At 54.2% G+C, this 22,004-nt stretch overlaps 3 protein-coding genes across 15 annotated transcripts in view; 1 reads left to right on the top strand and 2 right to left on the bottom strand.

Moving 5' to 3' along the window:
• Positions 1 to 310: 310 nt before the first annotated feature.
• LOC118577539 lies at positions 311 to 7,522 on the bottom strand. 2 transcript variants are annotated; one of them, XM_036177802.1, is made up of 4 exons: positions 6,077 to 7,522; positions 5,360 to 5,458; positions 2,200 to 2,256; positions 311 to 549 (listed from the first exon to the last, which is right to left on the bottom strand). In XM_036177802.1, the coding sequence occupies exons 1-4, from the start codon at positions 6,281 to 6,283 to the stop codon at positions 523 to 525; spliced, it is 390 nt and encodes a 129-aa protein (XP_036033695.1). In that variant the 5' UTR covers positions 6,284 to 7,522; the 3' UTR covers positions 311 to 522. The 2 variants fall into 2 exon arrangements, with proteins under 2 accessions (XP_036033695.1, XP_036033694.1); XM_036177801.1 differs by lacking the exon at positions 311 to 549 and having other exon boundaries at positions 1,900 to 2,256.
• Tmem200b (transmembrane protein 200B) lies at positions 6,960 to 10,470 on the top strand. Its single transcript, XM_036177800.1, has 2 exons — positions 6,960 to 7,767; positions 8,230 to 10,470. The coding sequence occupies exon 2, from the start codon at positions 8,250 to 8,252 to the stop codon at positions 9,096 to 9,098; it is 849 nt and encodes a 282-aa protein (XP_036033693.1). The 5' UTR covers positions 6,960 to 7,767; positions 8,230 to 8,249; the 3' UTR covers positions 9,099 to 10,470.
• Positions 9,906 to 22,004, bottom strand: part of Epb41 (erythrocyte membrane protein band 4.1) — a 165,170-nt gene continuing 153,071 nt past the window's right edge. For all 12 annotated transcript variants that reach the window (XM_036177794.1, XM_036177799.1, XM_036177778.1 and 9 more), the window contains 4 exons: positions 16,699 to 16,800; positions 15,167 to 15,247; positions 12,974 to 13,078; positions 9,906 to 12,398 (listed from right to left, as the gene is read on the bottom strand). In XM_036177794.1, the coding sequence (XP_036033687.1) occupies positions 12,980 to 13,078; positions 15,167 to 15,247; positions 16,699 to 16,800 (282 nt within the window). In that variant the 3' untranslated portion in view covers positions 9,906 to 12,398; positions 12,974 to 12,979. The remainder of the gene's footprint in view (positions 12,399 to 12,973; positions 13,079 to 15,166; positions 15,248 to 16,698; positions 16,801 to 22,004) is intronic.

The following is a 22,004-nucleotide window of genomic DNA, read 5'->3' on the forward strand; positions in this document are numbered from 1 at the left end:
ATGAAGGGGTGTTTTCAGAAAAGTCTCCAAAGAGAGACGCACTGCCCCGAGTATGGGTGGCAGGGACCATTCCATAGGTTGGGGGTCTGGGAATGCAGGGAACAGAATGGGAGCTGAACCCCAGCATTAGCCAGACACAATGTGGCCAGCTGCCTCACACTCCTACCATGCCTTCCTTCCCTGCCATGACGGGCAACATCCTCAAATTGTGACAAAACAAACCCTTAAGTTGCTTCTGTCAGGTGTCCCAGCAGTGGGGAAGGAACAGCCCCACCACTTTGGTGCCCTGCAGTCAGATTAGGGGTTGACAAACCCTGACCCAGACACATGGCCTGTGAGTTCAGAGAGGTTTTAGCATTTTCAGACAGTTGAAGATAAAATAAAAGTCATCCCAAGCGAAGCCAGGTCCATCCTGGGCCAACCGTGCCTGTGTGCCTAGGGTTTGTCTGCTGCAGGAGAGCTAGGCTGGCAAGATCTCAAAACCTACAATATTTGCTGAGCAGGGCTGGCAGCGCTGTGTGGTTATTCAACCACAGTCTCTACACCACACTGAGGGCACGGGAAAGGAAGGAGAAGGAAAAAAATTAAAATAGGGAAATTTACACATGACACATCCAGGAAAGAACCAATTTATTAAGATCAGCAGGGTCCACCGCAGAATGAATCTCAGTGACATAGGGCAATAAGGCCCCAATGAAGCTTTTTTTTTTTTTTTTTTAAAAAAAAAAAAAGATTTCTATTTTATGTGTGTGCCTAATAATGTCCCAAGAAGTCAGAAGAGGGTGTCCGGTCCCTTGGAACTACAGTTACAGACAGTTGTGAGCCACCAAACTCAGGAACCAAACTGGGAACCCAAACTTGGGCCTGGGTCATCTGCAAAAGCAACCAGTGCTCTTAAGTGCTGAGCCATGTCTCCCATGAAGCTGGTTTTTAAGTGGAAGGAGGTTTTGTGTGTGTGTGTGTGTGTGTGTGTGTGTGTGTGTGTGTGTGTGAGAGAGAGAGAGAGAGAGAGAGAGAGAGAGAGAGAGATGCAGGCCAGGCAAGGGCTCTACTCCTCAGCTTCATTCCAGCCTCTAAGACTTCTTTTTGTTCCCTGTGGAAGCTGGAAGGTCTCCTTGGAAGACTGGCAAAATAGAGGGCCATTCACGAGGGCAGGAGGAAGTGGAGCACTCAGGCCGTGGTAGGAGCTGGAAAAGGCCCTGGTTCCTCAGCTTCGGCAAAAAGGATGAGGCCTGGCCTCCTCCAAGTACGGTAACCCTAGGTGTGTCACTGGGAGCCTGGGTGGGGCCTGCAACTTTGACAACCCTGCAGAGCCTCCGCAAACCCTGAGGGCTTATCCTGGGAGGGACCAACAAAGGACAGGTCAGGAGGCCCCCTGCATGTTTCCCAAACTGAAAGCCACACGCTGTGGCACACTCCAGTTCCAAACATAGGGATCATCAGAACTGAACGCGAGCTATTAAAATACAAAACAACAAAAAACTAGGACCAGGGCATGCGCTCTGGGGCGCAGGAGGAGCTGGCAGTTGGAGAGGGCCCGGCCAGTGTGTACAGGACTTTGCCTCCTGATGGTTTAAGGAGCTGGAAGGTGAGATTCTGCACTCCTGGAGAGGGTCATGCAAAGGAGCCTCCCAAGGCATGTGAGGACTTCAGGACCCCCTTAGAATCGCAACCCTTTTCTTTAATAAGAGAGTATGTATCTTCAGTCCTCACCAGCTAGGTAACCCCAGTGATTCTAATCCACTAAAGGACCCAGAGCTGGCAGGTCTGTGCTGGCCCACGCCTTTAACCCCAACACTCAGGGCGGCAGGAGCAGGTGGATGTCTGTGAGTTTGTAGGGCAGCCTGGTCTACAGAGCGAGATCCAGGACAGGCAGAGCTACACAGAGAAACTCCGTCTTGAAAAACAAAACAAAAAGAACCCTGAGCTGTTCCTAAAGAAACACTAATCACAACCACCGTGTGGCGTGCACTGCACCTGGCCCCGGTTATGAACCAGGACTGCGGACCTGATTGTGAACTGCTGGTGGGTGGGAACCACAAACCACCCCAAGGGTGAGAGGGAAATCAGATCTGGCAGAAGCTGGACCATTCTCCCCTCCCAGACGTTAATCGCCAGAGCTTGGCAGTTGCCCACTGTGCAGGCTTCGGTAGCTCGGGGGGATGGGTGGGGTGGCATGGGGGTGAGCCATGAACCTACCATCCGAGTTGACTGTGGAACTTTCGATGACTTCATTCTTCTTTGGCCCGCCAGCATCTGGCAAGAGAAGAGGAATCAATGGGTGAAGATGTTGGAAAAGCTTCCTGGGGCATCATGGGCGATTCTTCCAAAACCAGGAGTTTGGACGGGAGCCGATAACGCAGAAACATACATAGGCAGGGGAGTTTCGGACCATCCAGCAGAGGCTTCAGCACGCTGTCCTCTGGGGGACATGCCCTCCTCTCCCTTACTTATGGTGATTTACCAGGGGCCTGAACTTCCTGAGAGCATGGTCGAGGCGAGGCCATTGATCTGGCTCTGGGCAAATGGGCTGATGGCATTTTTTCCAGGCAGAGCTTGAGTGGTGAGACGGCTGCTGCCTTCGTGCTGAATGGCCTTGGGTAAGTTAAACACTCCGGGCCATAGTTGTCCGCCAGCTCTGTGTGGAGGGGGCTCTGGACTCACAGGGACTTGGGGTCCAGACACTGTCCCCCCACTTCACCTGCCAGAGCGGGCTCAGAACTGGGCTGGGCGGCATCCTCTCCCACCACATCCCACACGGGAGGCCGCCTGGGTACCAACTCACGACTCGGGGCCTAAACACCAGGAGGACCACACCCATGGGGCCCCTCTGCGGCCTGCAGCCCTGCTCTGTGAAATGAGTGGCGTGGCTGTGGACGCAAAGGCTCACCAGGCAGCTAGCTGCACAGGGACGAGGGGCACTTGTGGGTGGGCCTCTGTCCCCTGTGCTGGTGGAAGTCAACACAAACCTCAGCCAGACCCGCTCTGTCTGATGAACGGGCGGCGTCTCTACGGGCCTGCTGGATGCCCAGGTGAGGGCCGCGTCCACGCCAGCCGACCAGGGAAAATGTGTGAGAGGGCCCACTCAATGCGGTGGAGTGGAGCCCTGTCGTTATGGGGCGGTTGTGCACTTCCTTGTCCTTAGTCTCCCGAAGGTACCTCTGGGATGCGAGCGGTGCAGCCCTCTCTGGCCTTCAGCTGCACGTGGCAGGGACCCGGGTGGAGAGCTGCTCTGACCTCCCCAGGGGAGCGGGATGGTTTGCAGGGAGTTCACACTTGAGGCCTGAGGGCGGGTGTTGCTGGCAGAGCAGCGGACACGTGGGCACCAACTCGGGCAGCGGGCACTTCGGGCAGGGCTGCGGCACGGCCGCCAGGGGGCGCGCCACACCTTCTCCACTTCCCCCTAGGCTGGGAGCCCCCCCCCCCCCCCCCCCCGAGGAGGTCCAGAGCCCCTCCCCATGAGACACGGAGCCTCTTTAGCAGTGTAGTTTGTCACCGAAAGGAGTTCCCGGGGTATCTCTGTGGCTGATTCCTAGTTGTCTCTAAGAATCCATTTCCCAGCTTCCCGTGAAATCCTGGCTGTCCTCTGGGGTCCCCAACTCCTCTGCTCATTCTCTGGAGTTAGGCTCCTGGGGACAAGGGATTGCAGGCAAGCATCTTTAACCACAAAGAGGAGGCAAGTGCCACAGCCCAGGGATGGCAGAGGACAAGCGTGTAGCCTCACCAGTCACCCCAACAGCTAACGGGCCTACCCTGAAGACTTTTTGCCTTGCTTTTCCCAGCCCAGGCACAGAACAATCCCGGAAACAGCTACATATGGCTCCACGGAGGTTCACAACAGGCTGACGCTACCACACTAGGGTGGGTAGGCGACCGGCACTGCTGCTCTTTTCTAGGGCTTAGCCATTTTTCCAACCTTACGGCTCAAACAGGCCGCTATTCCCCCAGTAGGCAATTTGCTCTTGGTTTTGTTTTGGGGGTTTCTGCTGTGACCTGCCAGCTGGGAGGCCTCAGGGACACACCTGCTGTGGAGAGGACCAACTGAGGTCAGCTTGTGTGTGGGTGGCCACGTTTCCAGCCGGCAGCCCTGCTCCAAGCCCTTGGTTGATCAGTTTCTCAAGTCATTTGTAGACCCCTTCCCTCCCACGCTTTGGAGAGAAATCTCTTTCCCGCTCTGAGCTTGCTCCCCTTTGGACTTCCTGGTCTACCCGCTCCTCCTGGTCCAGGGGAAGATGTCAGCTCTGAGCTGGCCCAGTTGGAACTTTTAGGAACGTGTGGGATCCCAGCTAACTGCAGTTGAGGCAGCTAAGGTTTCTGGGCCCTTCTAGGCAGGGCTCTGCCAGGCCTCCTGAGATCTTCAGAGCAGCGTCTACCACTTCCTGGAGGGACTAGCTGGAGCTGCCCTAGGGCAGCTGCTGCCTCCACAGCCTTAGGTGGGCAAGTCTGTTGTCCCCAAGACAGAAGCACCTGGAAGGGCCCAGGGCTTGCTGTTCAACAGCCAGCCCAGAAAAGTGGCAAAGATTGATTGGCCTCAGTGTCTCACCTTACGGAGCCCTTTGGGTGGTTATTACCATGTCCTTGTTTTGGCGTAAATGTGACCATAGGCAAGCCTGGATACTCCGCCAGGCGCTGGTTCCACAGATACATGTGACAGCCCATGTCACAGAGCCCCAGAGAACTGTTGACCTTCCATCCAAGCACTGTCCTGGGAGCTGCTGTCACAAGGACCTTGTTCCCTCAATGGCTCCTGGATCACCAAGTTCTGCCTTCTCCTCTCTGGGCTTCAGAGAGCCAGAGACCACGTTCATTTTCCTCAGACTACGCGCGGGCAGCCTAAGGACACCTAGAAGGGGCCCATGTCACTCAGTGTAGAGCTTTCCAGAGTGGGGCATGGATTCAGAGGGATACAGCTACTACCCTCTAAGGGCCTGTGCTCTGATGTGACTGTGGTCTGGAACCCTGGATCCCAGCTTTGTCAGGAGATGGAACCTGGGTTTGAGATTCCGGACTCACCTCATGAAACACTGCTCACTGAATTGTTCCCACCTCCACGCTGCCCATGAAGGATGCAGGGTCGATGCTGGCAGAGAGAACTGCAACTTCCCTAAGGCCATTCTGCAAAGATGGAGAACCACATTCTGCCCCCTGGACAGCTCTGAAGGAGCTGAGGCATCTCTGGGTTAAAGTCACCAGGAACAGGGAGGGACCACACAGCTGCCAGCTGTGTCCTCAGAGATGGCTCAGGCCTAAAGTGAGGAGAGAGATTCCAGGCCCTGAGTGTGCTAGGGCTATGCTAGCCTGTCTGTCCCTCTGTTCTTTGTCTGTAACTTGTTGGGGGAGGGGGCCACACTGCACACACCTGCCCCTCTTCCCCCAGGATGGCTTCAGGGTGATGGCCTTGTATTTCCAGCTTCCACCTCATCCATCCAGGCTCCTCCCCGTCCAGAAGGAAAGGCATCTAGGTCACACAGAGGCCAAGGCAGAGTTGAGTGGGATCCAGACTGCCTGGGGATTATCACTGTCCCAACACAGGCCACTAGCCAGCCACACATCTGCAGACAGGATGGAACCATCAGGCTGGGAGGTCCCGTCCCGCTGCAGGGGGCCTGTGGGAGGGAATGTTTGCCTCCTGCTCTCGGTTTCCTTATCTCCCTGCTTCACACACTTTTCAGAGCCCTCGGAGAGAATCAGAGCCAGGGTCACACCTGGGAACAAGACCTGTCACCACCCCTTCACAGCTCAGACCCGCCTGAAGTCCACGGTCGGAGGCTGCTGGCATGTGCTTTGGGCCAGGTGTTCAACACGTGTGTTACTTCTGTTCCTGCCCCAGAGAGCTTAGGTGTTCTCTTCCTCTCCCTCCTCCTCCCCTTGGGTCAGGGCCCAGCGTGGCAAACAGAGTGGGGGAAGACACAGGCCTCACACATGTTCCTCTAGCATGGAGGGCCAGCTGGGACACAAATTCCCCAGAGCACAAGGCTCCAGGAAGGAGCAGGGCACAAACAGCCTTGCCCCTCGGCAGTGCAGTGCCGGCAAGGACCCAGGAAACAGCTATCCAATGAGAGCCAGCTGTGCTCACCTGTGTGCAGAGAGAGGGCCGAGGAGGGAAGAGCGGGCCAGGGGCTGGAGCAAGGCCCAGAGCTCTGGGGGAGTGTGGGGTAGAAAGGGGGATCGGTGTTCCTGACAGAAAGGCCAGGAACTGCCTGAGCCTTGGGGCCAGAGCTCGGAGGGGCTGGGAACCTAGAAAGATGCAGCCACCCGGGCCAGGGGAGAGGGGCAGAGGCATGCCCAAACAAGAAGGGCTCTGAAACCATTTGGACAGCACCGGGAAGCCACAGAGGGATTTCAGCAAGGTCAGATTCAGAGTGGAAGGATGCTCGGTGCAAACCAGTTAGCAGGGGCAGGCAGTGGCCAGACCACTGGGACTCTGAGAGATGGAGTGGCCTGGAGAGGACAGTGGCTACGGGGGCGGGGTGGGGGGGGGGATAGCCAGGCTGACTGCTTCTAGATGAAGGGGGTGGGGAATGGGCAGAGCTAGCCTAGGACTGCAGCGGAGAGTTCGGAGCCTGACCGAGGTGTACTCTGGTAGTTAGTGGAGCCCTCGCCCGTGGAGGTTCAGGGACTTATCAGAACGCCCAGGCAGCTGAGAGTGAAGCTGAGCTTGTGACCCAGGTCGGGGGACACCCCGGGAGGACAGAAGGACCGGGGAGGCAGGGGAGTCACGCAGAGGCCCAGCGAGTGAGTACGAAGCTGGGGTCAGCACAGCCAGATGCTTCCGGAGCTAGCCCCAGAGAGCAGAGGGAGGGCGCCTTCTCCAGATCGCCTTGGGAGGCTCTGCGGCCGGGGGATGCCGGTCTCGGGGGGCAGAGGGGCGCGGGCGGCGCGCAGCCGGCTCTCATTAGCGTGGGCTGCCGGCTAATCAATCCCAGGCGGGGGCTCCCGGGCCGAGTCCGCATCATGGAAACTGGCCGCCCGCCCGGCGGAGCGATCGGGGCCGTCGGCGGGGCCGGCCCGGGCGCCTCTCCGTCGAGGGCGCGGGCGGAGGCGGATCGCGGGGTCCTGGGCGGGGCTCAGCCACCCCGCGCCCTTTCTGGAGCCGCCTGGGGGTTCGCGGGGGTCGGGGCTCGGCCTGCGGGGCCCCAGGCGGGGGTCGATCCGTGCTAGGCCCGGGCTAGGCCGCTTCTCTTCGGGACCCCGGGGCCGCCTCCGGCCGAGAGCGGACGCCCCATCTCCGCTGCCCGCGGCCTCCCGGTGCCCCGGCCACGGCGAGCGGCCTCCTGGAGCGGCTCCAGCGTGCGGCCTCGACCCCGGGGCGGTGCTGCTCCGGCCCGGACGCGGCCCACGGAGGCCTCGGGCGGAGGAGGCTGGAAAAGAGGCCAGGCAGCGGGAAAGGGGGATGATTCATCCCCGGGAGCCCGAATCGGAAACACCGCAGTCTGGGAACAGCCTTGCCTGGGCCGACGAGAGATCCGGGAGGACAGTCCGGCGAGGACCTGCGTCCGGCACTGGCAGTCCCCTGCCTCCAGCCCCGGTCCTAGTCCGGCCGTGGGGGGAGGGGGAGGCCTCTTCTGGAGGAGTGGAAAAGAATCCTGGACAAAGTCCGCCGCTGCCTCCTCTGCTCTGACTGGCTGGTCTCGGCCAGAGCGGTCTTCCCAGAGTCTAGCTCAAGTCTCTCCTGCTGCAGCTCCAGTGCTGGCTGAGGAAGTCTGCAAGGAGGGGGCGAGCAAGGAGAAGCGGGAGTCAGAGACACCCCCGGCGGCCCTCGCTGCGGTATGTAAAGCGCAGTAGGGGGGGAGGTGGGGCGCGCGCGCGCGACCTGCAGACCCAGGGCGGTCCGAGCGCCCCCTCCCCTGGTTACTTCGGGGCGGCCACGTGCGGGGGTGGGGTCGAGCCCAGGAGGTACTTACCCCGGCCGCGGTTCCGGGGGGAGGGGGTGCCCGCGCGGGCGGGCGGGCGGAGCGCGCGCAGGCTGCAGGAGCCCCGCAGCCCCGGCTGCACCCGAGCCCCGCAGCCCCCTCCCTGCGCTCCGCCCGCCCGCGGGCCCGGCCAACGCTGGCTCCCAGCTCCGCTGCGGAAAACCCGAGCGGGGGCGGCTCCCTGCCTTGCGGCCGCGGGAAAATCCGGGGGTGGCCGCCAGGGATCTCCAAGCGGCCGGCCGAGGCGGCCCCGCGCGTCCCTCCCCCGGAGCCCGGTCCGTCGGGTCAGTGTCTGCCTCTCTGCTTGGCCCCGCAGAGCGCCCGGACGACCGCGCGATGACGGCCGGGAGCCCCGGAGACGGCGGCGCGCGCAGGAGCCCCGAGGGCCGCGTTTCGCGTCTGGGCCGCCGCCTGGGCCGGCGCCGGCGGCCGCGCTCCCCGCCAGAGCCGCTGCGGGTGCGGGCACGGCTGCGGCTGCGCTCGCCGTCGGGGGCGTTCGCGGCGCTGGGCGCGCTCGTGGTGCTGGTGGGCATGGGCATCGCCGTGGCAGGCTACTGGCCGGGCCGCGCCTCCCACGCCCCGAGGACCGGCCGCGCGCACGGGCCACACGAGCGCCTGCGGCTACTGGGGCCGGTGATCATGGGCGTCGGCCTGTTCGTGTTCATCTGCGCCAACACGCTGCTCTACGAGAACCGGGACCTGGAGACGCGGCGGCTCCGCCGGGGCGTGCTGAGGGCGCAGGCGCTGCGGCCGCCCGACGGCTCTGGCTGGGATGCGCTGCTGCCCAGTCCGGCGCATGGGTCCCCGGGCACCGTCGCGGAGCCCGAGACTTGGGACCTGGCCCCGAGGCGGGGTCCCTCGCCCGTCCCGTCGGTGCGCAGCCTGCGGTCCGAGCCTGCCAATCCTCGCTCGGTGTTGCCCGCGCTGCTCCATAGCTACCCGTTGAAGGGCCCGGGGCTGCCGCCACCTTGGGGTCCTCGGACTCAGACTGGCCACGTGATCATCACGGTGCAGCCCTCTGGTTCCTGCATTGAGCACTCCAAGTCTCTGGACCTGGGTCTGGGGGAGCTCCTCCTGGGGACTCCAGCAGCTCGGGACTGTGCCCACCGAAGCTGGCCACGGCTTGACAGACTCAGCTTGGGTGGCTATGCCAAATTAGGAGGGGACTTGGGGGCTAGGGTCTGAGGTGCAAGGGATAACCTGCTGTGAGGCTACCAGCGTGGACCATGGGACCAGGACACCAGAAGTCCAGTGTCCACTAGCTGTTTCAGTCACCTCTGAGGCTAGGATGGATGCTGAGGTGCCAGCAGCCGCTCAGGCTCCTGACCTGCATGTGTAGAGCAGTGCCAGCTGCACCGGGCAAGCCTCAGGGGCATGTGTTAATGTGGACACCAGCATGATTCAGCCTCAGGAATTTCTTCAGCCCCTGTGGCCTTAGCCCAGCACAGGTACCCGAGAGGCTGCAGGCTAGGCCAAGAGCATCCGGAGATGCACCGGTACCTTGGCAAACTCAACAGTGGTGGGCTGGGATGGCTCAGGCTGGGACAGGCTCCCTCCAAGGTGGCAATGGTGATGGACATGGGACCTCCCGGGGAAGGTGGGCAATGAAGTGGAATGCAGACCCTCTGCAGCCGTCTGGGGCAGTGACTGCACCTCTAACCCCTCGCTACCACTTCAAACCTATTCTTCCTGCAGCCACATGGGCTGTCCGGGTGGGGCTAACCACTGCCAGTGCCCCGCTCCTGGGGGCAGGCAGCTCTCCTGGAGGCAGGTCTGTCTCACTCCTGTCCCAACGCCTTTCCCAAGCTGGCAGAAGGCACCCGCCAGTTCTCAGCAGTTCCTTCCACATCCCGGAGCTGCATACACTCTGGCCAGTGTGGGCAGCTTACCGTACACAGTGGCTTCCCTTCTCATCTCCCCTGCCCAGGGTTAGGGTTTAATTTTTCCCATGCTTTTGTTAGAAGAGAAATTTTAAAGTGGATCAATCCTCACAGTCAGGTCTTTTTATTTTATTTTTTTTAATGTTTATTGAAAAATGCCATACAAGAAGCAAGACCAAACACTTAACCTAAAATACTACAGCCACATCTGTCACTATGAAGGGTGCAGACAGCAGGCCTGATTACTGCCTAACTCACCTAAGGGTTTTTCAGTTGGACTCTGCTGCCATATTTTGTCAAATGTAAACAACTACTTGATATGATTCATAATTTTTAAAAAATTTACAAAGCTCCTTCATTTTTGTCATCAAAATAATAGATCTGAGAGAGATTTGTTAAAAACAACCGGCCTGGGGCTTATATTTCTCATGAGCAGTGGGGCTGCTGGCTAGGCGGAAACTCCAGCTCCATTTCTCAATGTGGGCCATGGCCCCCCAACCCCAGCTGCTCAGCATCCCCCAGAATACACTGCTGGCCTGGGGGAGGGTCCCTGGAGTTAGCCTCCTTGGGCCCTCAGCTTAGGAATATAGGGCTTGCTTTGTGGGTGGGTGGCAGAGATCTCATGTGGTTTGAAGGAAATCTACTTCTGAAGTAAAAATAAAACTGCAGTTGGGTTTGTTACTGTGGTGTGCCTGAGTCACTTTAGGAAAATTCCTGCCAAGTCCCTGACCCTGGAGATGGGGCTCCCCTCCCCCATCACGACTTCTACCTGGACAGAGTCTGTTCTTCACACCAACTGCAGAAAGGAAAAAAAAATCCAAACAATTACCATCTCCCAAGATCTGTTGCCAGAACCAGCAAAAGAGGGAGGGGAAGGCCTGGAGGGATGTCAGAATTCTGGTCCAATTTCCAGACAAAGGCAGCAGAGGTCAGGTACCCAGTCTGAGATCCTGACAGAGCAGTGCTGGATGGGCAGGCACCCCTCTCTTCCTCCTCCTGGGCCGCAGCTGGAGTTCTTGCTAACCCTGCTCCCCAGCAGTCTCCTCAGCTCAACCCCACAGTCTGCAAGTTTGCTTCTGGGAGTGGAGCCTGGCCCTCCTTAGAGCAAGCTGCCATTGGTAACAGTCTCATGGGAGCTAAAAGAAAAATGCACACTCAAAACCAGTTCGAAGTCGCTGAGTTTGTGTGAAGAGTATGTGGCCAAGAGGCTCCTGACTTCACACATGCTCACTGCCCTTCAGCCGCTGCTGCCAGAGACCCGCTGTCAGCCCTCATGAAGTTCATTCCTAGCCTAGAATTAGGAACCTAAGAAGCTTCCAGGCAGATCCGTTTGTAGGAAGTAGGCTGGAGGATTACAGAGGCCCTGTTTGGGGGGAGGGGGGAGTCCCCAAATTCTCACCACCAATTGGGGACATCAGGCTCCCTTTTCAAAACCAATATTTAAAAAAAAAAAAGGAAAACGGAAACCAAATCCAAAACCCACAATAAAACAAAGCCCCCCAAACCTGACAGACTTCTCAGGCAATGGAGGAGCGAACAGAGTTGGCTCACACCCACCCTGACCAGGGATGACCACCAGGAGGTAAGAATACCCTTGCTCCTGGAGAACACCCTCAGGCAGCTGCCTGTCCCCAGAAGAAAGGTCACAGAGCACACCCTCTGCCTCAGCCACATCCCTTACCAGGCCTGGTAGAGAGGAGGCCCAGGCTGAGGCAGAAAGCACTCTTAGTAGTTCCTTCTGAGGTAAAGGCGCCACTCCCTTGGGTGAAGCGCACCCCTGAACAACAAGACCTGATTTTTAAAACCTCATTAACTTTTCTTCCTCAAGTTACAACTAAAAATGTTCCACTGGCACTTTTGGAAGTGCCTGGTTTTTCCGAGAGTTCCGGTCTCCTGAGAAGGGAGCTGGGAACAATTGGGAAAGCTGCTGTTTCTTTGGAGGGAGAGGGTAGCTGGGGAGGTGAAGGCCACAGATGCATTCAAATGTTCACAGTATGTGCTCTATCTGAAGCGACTGATGTCTCTGACCTAAAGCTCCAAACAGAAGGGGGTGTGTGTGGGGGGAGACAGCATGTGCTCAGCTGAGGTCGCTGCCTCACCAAACACCCTGCAAAGGGAGGTCATGTTTCTGGGGTCTGTGACCAGGGCATCTGCCCTGCCTGACATTCACTGGTGCATAGTTTCTGTGTCATCCAGGGTATGAAGCTGGAGGAGGAGCAGGAAGTCCCACTGAGCTGGCTCTGGCCTCTACAGCTGACAGGGTCTCTGAGGGGTTCTGAAGAAGTCTGTGGATCCTGTCAGGGTCTGAGTTGGAAACGAGTGAGGAGAGGCAAGGCTGAGGGGTTACCAACCACTCCATAAAAAACCCAAAATGTCTTAAAAACAGTTCATAGACCAAAAAGTTGACAATTTCTGTATCACAATATAGAAAACATCTGTGGCATCTAGAAGAGTCTCAATAGAAATCCCAAATAGAAAATCAAGTTGGTTTTCTGTGGTGTGGAACAGTCTTGAAAGTCTGAAGTCTGACTGCTGCAGGCTGGCTTCTTTATGATATGCTGGCTTCTCTTGGATGGGGAAGGGTGAGGACTGGGCAGAACAGTCCCTAGAGGGAAGAAAAGCACGAGTTTGAACCCCCACAAAGGAGCATGCTTCCAGCACCCCTACCAGGTTCTCCTGGCTGTAACATGGTGAGCTGCACTGGCTGTACCCCCAGTGTTCACTTCAGGCATTCATTTATCTGCACTCCTGCATGCCCAGCTATTTAGCCTGCCCACCCCCCCCAGTTCTACATCCCACCCCACTCCCACCCCCGTGTGTTCTTTCTGAAGCCTGGCCCTGTTCTCAGCTCTGTTCTCTGGCCTCCCCGGTTCTGGCCCACAGATCCTGGTGTTGCCAAGGCAGAATAACTGAGTGTAGGGACTCAAGAGGTGGTGACAGTTCAGACCCAAGTTGAGGTACCTCCTCCTCCCCAGTGATGCTAGCACTAAGGCAGAAGGACACACACGACCTGGCTGCTCTGGTGGGAGCCACACAGTTAACAACAGCCTCTGCCTTTACTTTACTGAGTTCCAGTGTGGATACCTCTTGGGGTCAGGGCCTCCCCAAGCGTCCAGAGTTCCTGAGAACTCTCTCTGGCTGAGATGGTGGCATCCCCCATCCCAGCAGGAACACCCCTACCTGAGCTCACTCCTCAGAGATCTCGGTCTCCTGGTGGACGACCACCTTGGTCACTGACATGTCTGGGTGCTGTTCCTTGGCCTCCTTGATGGCTTGTACAAGGACCTGTGAAAGACAGGTAGAGCTGGTCAGAAAAAGAGCAAGCCAGCTGGTGAAGGAAGCCTGGGGCATTTCTGTGATGATGGCGGTACCAGGGCAGCACACGGCACAGCCCAAATGGATCAGTACCTTGCCCTGTCCTATCCTGCAGAGGGAGGCTACAGGACTCAGAGCACAAAGGCAGGGAAGCGTAGAGGTTCTCTTCAGAGAGACAGGCAACCTCAGGAGTGAGAGGATTCGTTCAGGCAGTGAACATAGAGCAAGGCCATGTTCAATATGGGAACAGGGGCCAGGCCAGGAAGGTGAGGAGGAACACACAGGTTTTACAAAGAAGAGGGGTCTTTGGCAAAAGTAGGAGGAGGCAGGAAGACAGACAGGCAGGCTGACCTATGGCATGCTAGGACTGGCTAAGTCCATTTATTTACTTAATCTTCACAACCCAGTGAGTCAGGGTCCTGCTGTGAGTCCCACTATAAACAAGGACTGGGCAGGCCACACAGACGACAAGTCCTTCATAGCTGGGAGGGCAACCAGGCTTTTGAGTCTGATTCTCTCCTTCGTCACACAGTCCCTTAGGTTCCAGGGTGCCAGCCTGAGCCACTGTGACACCACTGTCCTGGTAGGCTGTTAGAGCTGTTTGCCCGATGGATCCTAAGGACAGTCTCCAGCCAGGCAAGGGGGGCATCTAGACCTCCACAAAACCTGCTGTCTCCACTGCCCCTGCCTCTCCCCTGACTCAGTTATACTCTGGGCCCAGCTCAAGTCCTCTCCCTGGAGGCTCCACCTCCCTCTAAGAAAGCCTGGATTATGCTACCTTTCTTAACAGTCTGTCCTAAAGTGCATCCCCCATCCCCCAGAGCACACCACACTTCCTCCCACCCAGAGCCTTTGGTTCCTAGAAGAAACAAGGGTCCCTGGAGCGATCTCTGAGTGATCTAGTATCACTATATCAACTCTAACCCATGATGATCTTCATTTTATAGGGTAAAGGCCCAGCTCAAAGTTGCTAAAGGGTATACACAACAGGTCAGGGCAGAGTTAGGGTTCAGGCCGGTGCTACTTCAAATACCTTCTACCAGCCAGGCAGTGGTGGCACACGCCTGTAATCCCAGCACTCGGAAGGCAGAGCCAGGAGGATCTCTGTGAGTTCAAGGCCAGCCTGGTCTACAGAGCGAGATCCAGGACAGGCACCAAAACTACACAGAGAAGCCCTGTCTCGGAAAAACCAAATACCTTCTACCCCACAGCTCTTGTTGTCAGGTAACCCACAGCAGGGTTCAAGCCATAGGTCGCAGGCTGGCAGTAGGAAGGACCTATTGAGCTCAGTACCCAGGCTACAGGCCCCCACTTGGGCCTCGGGCCTTGCTTCTGGGACCCTGAGCACAGTACCCACAGCAGTGAGTCCCAGCCCTGTAGACCTGCCCCCTCCACCAGCCTCCTCCACCCCCTCTCCTTGGCAGCCTCACTAACAGCACCCAGCAGAGAATTGGGAACATTAATTCTGACCTTATTATTTGCTAATTGCTTGTAGCACACAATTAGCACCTAATTAACATAAAAACATAGAATTTTAGCACCCAGAAGGGCCCAGGAATTATCTGGATCAACCCACTCTCTTTTGGAGAGGAAAACATCAAATGTAAAGGGATCTACCCAAGGTCACAAAGCAAGTTGGTGACAGATCCAGGACGGAGTGAGCTCCCATCTCCAGGTGTCTCACCCACCTCCTGCTATCTGCTATGTCGCACTCTGGGGCAGGACAACACCTCCTCTTTTTCTGTGTCACCCCGGGATAACACCTCAGGATCCATGGACAAGGAGCCCACATGCACCCGCCATCTCCTCCACACACACTTACACACAGGGTCTCACTGTGTAGCTCAGGCTGGCTGTGGTGAACTTCCTGCCTCAGCCTCCTGAGTGCTGGGACTACAGGTGTGGCCACCATGCCCATGCACCACCACCTGTCTACCCCACTAACAGCCCCGCCCCCAGGCTGCCTTGTCTCGAGCCCCCTTGTTTTTCTTCTTAAGAGCTGAAGTGGCTGCTGGGGGAGGCCGCTGTGCCCATCAAGACCCACTGCTGCATTCCCACCTGATCGTGGTCAATGTCTGCATCTCCCGTGATCACAATCCTCTTCTCAATCCGGGTCTCAGAAATTCCACCTTTTACAGTCTGCAACCAGAGGAAGAGGCAAAGTGAAAGCCATACACAGCAGGAAAGACAGCCATCCCAGAAGATTCTAAAAATTCTCTTCAAAATGTTTTGTTTCTTTGTTTGTTATTGTGAGAATGTAGCCCAGGCTAAGCACCATGATGCTGGCACTGCCCAGAAGAGCTCCTCACCCTGGACCACTAGACGCTAGTACACCAAACAAAAAGACAGCTCATTATTCTCTTCCTGTCTCTTCTTCCCAAGACTCCCTTTTCGTCCTTATTTATTTTTACTGATTATTTTCAGCTTCAAACTGGGATCTCCTATTTTAAAGCGGTTCACATTATTAATGTCAAAAGAATCTTAAATAATCTCAAGAGGACAAATAAGGGGAAAGCCAAGATTCAGACACATGAGTGTCAGCTCACTGTTATCTATGTCTTATGATAAAGCCTGACCAACATTTTTTCTGCTTTTTTTCTAAATTCCTTCCTTCCTTCCTTCCTTCCTTCCTTCCTTCCTTCCTTCCTTCCTTCCTTCCCTCCCTCCCTCCCTCCCTCCCTCCCCCCCCCCCCCTCCCTCCCTCCCTCCCTCCCTCCCTCCCTCTCTCTCTCTCTCTCTCTCTCTCTCTCTCTCTCTCTCTCTCTCGGAACTCACTCTGTAGTCCAGGCTGGCCTCACAGAGATCCACCTGCCTCTGCCTTCCAAGTGCTGGGATTAAAGGCGTGTGCCACCACCGCCCGGCTAAATTTCTTACCTATAACAAATTGTAGGTCAGGCATGGTACACACCTGTAATCCCAGCACTTCTGAGTCTGAGACAGCACTTGTGAATTCCAGGTCAGTCTGGGCTACATAGTGAGTTTCAGGCTAGTTTGGGTGAGATATCGTTGGTGAGATGTCTTAACAGAAGGAAGGAAGGAAGGAGGGAAGGGCATTTCTTCTAGTGCTACAGTAAACATGGACTGCCTGATTTTCTGTGGAAAATTTTGATTTTTGACATTTTGTCTCCATTGTTTCCTATAAAGCAGTCTGGTGATTTCAGCATTTCAGCTCTAAACTATGGTAACCATGGCCTCAAGATGTAACAACAACAAAATGATCCATCAGACCAGAGATCTGGTTTCTGACTCAATGAATATGGTTGTACCATATCGACAATCCCTGTCTTTAAACTGTGTGCCAGTGTGTGCAATCATGTACCTGTGTGTGCATGCATGTTGAGGGTGGTACCCACAGCTTGTCCATGGTAGGGAGGTGCTCTCCCACTGAACTATACCCTATCTCAAGCTGACATGTAGACTTTACCCACAGCAAGATGGACAGATGTGGAATGAGAATGTGGCTTTCCCAGGTGTATTCCGGGGAAGGTCTCAGGTCTTTCCACCTGGGACGGAGCTGAGAGCCTTTGCTGTGTTGGTCCCCTCTATCTAGGGTATAGCAGCTAGCTCAGTATGCCACTGGAAGCTGTTACCTTGGTGATCTGAGTTGTGGTTGTACTGCTTGTGGTCTCAGATGTGATGGTCTGAGCTGTCAGCAAGACTCCAGGGTCTAAGTCCCCATTGCTGTCCTCAGTCTGCAAAAGCAAGCACAAGTCATCAGGCCCCAGGAGGCCTTGGAATGAGACCCCCAGGCCCAACGTGGCTCTTCTGCTGTACATCCTGCTTCAAATAGCTACTTCCCTTACGGTGACTTCTCAACTAATAAGCAGAACCAGTCTCCTGGGAACAGACTCATTCTTAACAAATTGGCTGAACGGAGCTAGAGAGATGACTCCGGCTGCTCTTTCAGAGGACCTAGGTTTGACAGGGTTATCCTTCCTTAGCACCTACATGGCAGTTCACAACCCTCTAATTCCAATTCCAGGAGATCCAACACCTCTTCTGGCCCCCACAGGCACCAAGTGCACATGTGATACACAGACATACATGGAGACAAAACACCCATACATGTTAAAAATAAAAGCTGAAGCTAGGTGTAGTGGTGCACAACTTTAATCCCAGCACTCAGGAGGCAGAAGTAGGTGGATCTCTGAGTTCGAGACCAGCCTGGTCTACAGAGTGAGTTTCTGAACAGAGTTACATAGTGAGACCCTGTCTCAAAACAAACAAAAAGTTGAATGAAGACAGGTATGGTGGCAGATGCAGGCGGATCATTGAGTTTGAGGCCAGCCTGGTCTAGAACTTCACTAAAATGCTGAGGAATACAAGTTCCTCAGCAGTAGCAGTTCAGTAACGGGTGGGTCTGAAAGAGGCAGGGGTGTGGCACAGCTTCCAGAGTAGCTCCGAGCTGCACAGGGACGACATCCCACAGTTTACAAAGGCCATTAAAGCAGCTTTGGTAAAGCGGGCCTATGAGAGCGACAGGAAGGACAGGACTATCCACACGCTCTGGTGAGAAAACTGGGACTGGGGACCACGGAGGGTCACTGAACTCTCACCAGACATCATGCTCTTCACACACAGCCAAGGCAGGACAGGCACTGGCTCCTGGTGGCGGAGGTGTGTAGGGTAAAAGGGCCAGCCAAAGAAACCCACCCCGGCCCTGAAACCAGAGCTAGTGAAAGAAATCCACTCTGCTCCCAAGGTCCAAGCCAGTGAAAGAAACACAGAAACGAGAACCAAAGAAACACACAGTGTTCCACACCAGTGAAAGAAACTCTGGACCAGGGCCAAAGAAAGACACTTTGGCCCCAGAACCAGACCAGTGAAATGAACAGCCCTGGCCCTTAAAGATTCTGACCCCTCTACATTACTACATTGCACACCAATATTCCAGCACTCAAACTACCCATTACAGCATTCTGTAGTGACCATCAAACATTTTTTCTGTCCTAAATACAATTAGAAGGCTGTGTATGACCAAACATATACAAGGTGCGGGAGAGCTCCATCACAGAATGAAATTGGAAAAACCGTTTAAAGGACCAAAGACCCCCCCATACTAGCCACTGAGGGAACAGGTTCCACCTCCAGGAACTGAGCAAATGGAGCAGAAAGTGTCCACTCATGAGAAAGCAGGACACATGCACAATAGGCTTCAGCGATATTTCTGACAACAAACTAATATTGTAAGGGCTCCTCCTGTTGGGAAGGCCTTAAATTACTTTAGATGCCAGGCTGCGCAACTAATCTACATAGGAATCAAACAAGGACTAAGGCTGCTTATTATGATTAGCTAAGAAATGGCATTAGCAAGAAACTAAAGAGATATTGACAGGGGCCAGTGACAAATGTTATCAACAAGTATGTTGGGCAGTTAGAGCCGCACAGGCCTCCGTGACCAAGATAGAAGAAAACTGGATGAAGATGGAGTTTACCTAAGGCGAGTGCTTTCTAGATAGCAGCCTGGAAACACTGGGCACTGGTGCTCGGGGGCTCAGAGAACTGGACTATTTTCATAAAGGCACTCCACCAAACATGCAGTAGATCACTCCTCCTCTGTAAGTCACCAGAATAAACAGATTCTGTCAATTCTCCTGCCTCGGCTCCTGAGTAATGGAGCCTGCAGGTATGGAACACCGTGACTGGCTTTATTTCATTTATGAGCAGGACCACATTTAATCCAGACAAACAAACTCTGAGGTACTGGGGGAGGGGAGGAGGATTAGGAAGGAATAGAATCCCTGAAGGAGGCTGGGTTCCTCTCCACCAGCATACTCTCTCATACCAGCGCAGTGTTAGCTAGCCTACTAATATTTTCTTCTGCTGAGACCATTTATCTACGGAAGATTTAGACCTGACACATACTTTTTGCACTCCTACTATGTGTCAAGCATACCATGCACATGTTACCTCCCAACATCTCTCAATACCTGAGGTGGAGACTGTTATATTCTCTGTGCAGTTAGGAAAGCTGGGTTCCAGGGAGGTTAATTTGTCCAAGGTTCTGTAGCTGATAAGTGTTCAAATGGCATAAAAGGGGAAAGAAACTTCTGTTTGAAGACTAGAATTTGGGATTTGGCACAGTCAGGACCCAGCTGTGGAATCTCAACTCACTTCCCAGGTTCCAAGTAGTTTAGGCCTGCTTCAAGCTATCCAGGTAGCCATGGCGTGGAATTCAACCTGGGTCCTCTGGAACCAGAGAGATGGCCCTTTAACCACTGAGCCATCTCTCCAGCCCAGGTTATGGTAAATTTTCAATGTATATGCTACAAAGTTTTAAAACCTGAACATGCAGTTTAAATGGTGTGCAGTCTGCCTCCCTCCCATTTCCATGGCGGGGACAATGTAAAGGATTCGTTCCTCTGAATATGCAGCTGTTCCCTATCACATCCTCAGGCTAATAGTGTGTACGGTCATGAAGCAATTTTTCTTTCCTCCCTCTGGGTCCTCTCCCCTGCCAAGGCCCACTTGATAGCCTTTTTCTGAATCTCTTGACTGGCAGCCTTTCCCATTCTCATTTCTGAAGGCTACACTTACTTCTGTTCTTAGAATCATCTCTCCAGATCGGCCCTGGTCATAATCTTGTCTTCAGGCCTGTCCCTACTTTAACACTGTCAACACGCAGCTTAAGGGATCCTCTTTAAAAGGCCACTGCTTTAATGATGCTACTTTATCATGTACCATTGAAAACCTCAAAGCAACTTGTCCCTCACCAAATGAAAGTCCACACTCTAAGCACAAGAGAACGGAGGAGCACACCAACACTGACCATCTGTAGAGGTGTGGGCACTTGGCAGGTACCACCGCACCTAAACTTCCTCCATATCCTGCAGTAGCCGGTCATCCTATCCCCAGGGTAGAGCCAGGGGATGGAAAGATGGGGGCTTGTGTGAGGTTATCAATACCCCTTTGGGGGCATACAGTGTGGTGTCTGACTGCAAGGCACATACTTTACTCTCCAAGCTCCCTAAGGGTGAACCATCATCCAGCTCATGGTGACGGGGAGACCGACTGAGAAGATCTTCAGTGTCCAGCCAGAGCTACACAGCTGCCCCTTTGTACTGTGCTCTACCACTGAGCTATACCCCAGCTCCTTGAATTACCTATTTACCCCATCTGAGTTTCTGTATAGAACTCGCTAGTGTCTGATGTTTGTGTGGGTTTTCCCCTCCGTTTTCATTTTTGGCTGTTGTTAATTTTTCTAGTCAGGGTCTTTCAGTGTAGGCTAGAGGTAGGGAGCTCAAATTCCCAATCACCCTGCCTCCAACTCAAGTGTAGGTATTCCACTTGTGGGCCACTGCGTCTGGTTGTTGCTGTGCTCATTGTCAACCCTTCTCTTCTTACTAGAATGTTCCCTATAGAGGGAGGGCACTTTCTACCCTTACATCACTTTGACTTAATACATAAAAGCTCAATAAACATGTTGTAGAAGTGAATCAAGAGCTCATCCTATAGAGGATTAACTTTTTGCCTTCGTGACTAACTAAAGAGAGAAAATTCGACAGAACACAACTCTAGCACAATCAAATTACCCAAAACAATGAAGTTTCACTGTAATTAGGAAGTCAAAGATTTAAAAACTTTTCATTCTATTGGGCATGACAAATTTAAATCAATAGTTATATACATTTCGATTGGCTTTGACAGTTATAAATTTACAAACTCAAGTTCCATTTGCTTTTGGGATACCCTCTTACAAGGACTCAAATTTGCAGTAAGGCTTGTTAAGGAAGGGAATGGCTCAGTTGCCTTTAGCCTACCGGCTATGGGTGGGTTAAGACTTCTGTTGGTCTTTTCTGTGTCGAACACACAGATTGCAAGCCCAGCGCCACTTTGAGATCTTTGGCAACAGTTAACTCTGCAGCTCCCACATGATTGAGCCTGTATGATGATGAGTATTCAGAGACGGGTAATGCCTGGGGGATGCTCACCAACCTAAGACAGAACGCCTGTGTGGCCTGGACAGGTGTCTCCATGATGGGTAAGGTGATCTGCTGATGCAACCTAAGTCAGAAGCTCATTTTTTAGTAAAAGGGGGGAGCTGTAGGGCCCTGGCCCCCGTTTTGGGTAACTGTTGTCTTGCTTGCTGACCTTGACCTTGATATCCTCCCTATGCTAATTCCCTGCCGGGTTCCACCCTCCTGAATGCTTAAGGGAAGCTCCTTGTCTGTGTATCCTGCACACTGGACATTAACAGCTTAGATGCAAGATTGTAAAACATCGGAATTGAACTTCTGTCCTCCGGGTTCCCCCATGAACTTCTGTCCTCCAGGTTCCCCCATTGTGCTGTAAGCCTGTATTTAAGACCTCCTCCCTCCTTTAATAAATGGCATTCGGCATTCAAAAAAAATTTTTTTTTGAACCTTCACCATAATACCATGACATAGATACTAACATTGTGGGCCAGGCTGGTCAAGGCTTAATGACTTGCCCAAGACAGGAAACAGAGGACCAGAATCGGTACTCAGGTTTATCTGACTCAAAGCCCATGTTCTTCATCACACTAGAATAACTTTCCCAAATGACTGGGGTGGATGGACATATGGAGTCAGACCTATGGTAATTTCATTTGCTCTTTGGTGTTGGGGAGTGAACTGGGGTTGCACACATGCCAAGTAGAATGTTCTTCCACCAAGTTAAAACCCTCAGCCCTGACATTTTGCAATTATTTTCCTTTTTAAAATGAATTATTTTGAGAAAGGGTCTCATGTAGCCCAGGCTGGCCTCACACAATATAACTTCAAATGACCCTGAACTCCTGATCTTTCTGTTCGCACATCCAAAGTGCTGGCATCACAGGTGTGCACCAGCCAAGCCCAGTTTTAACTTTAACTTTTATATGTGTGTATGCATACATGTAGGCACAGTTGCACACATGCAGAAGTCAGAGGACACC

The sequence above is a fragment of the Onychomys torridus genome, chromosome 2 (genome assembly GCF_903995425.1).
Source record: "Onychomys torridus chromosome 2, mOncTor1.1, whole genome shotgun sequence".
NCBI classification, from domain to species: Eukaryota; Metazoa; Chordata; class Mammalia; order Rodentia; family Cricetidae; genus Onychomys; species Onychomys torridus.

Coding starts and splice junctions, on each gene's coding strand:
- LOC118577539 (XM_036177801.1), bottom strand. CDS start 6,283: ATGCCTCTGCCCCTCTCCCCTGGCCCGGGTGGCTGCATCTTTCTAGGT. Junction 5,459..6,076: donor GGCCCTCTCTCTGCACACAG/GTGAGCACAGCT, acceptor TGTGTGACCTAG/ATGCCTTTCCTTCTGGACGG. Junction 2,257..5,359: donor TCCTGGGGGAAGAGGGGCAG/GTGTGTGCAGTG, acceptor TTCTCTTGCCAG/ATGCTGGCGGGCCAAAGAAG.
- Tmem200b (XM_036177800.1), top strand. CDS start 8,250: ATGACGGCCGGGAGCCCCGGAGACGGCGGCGCGCGCAGGAGCCCCGAG.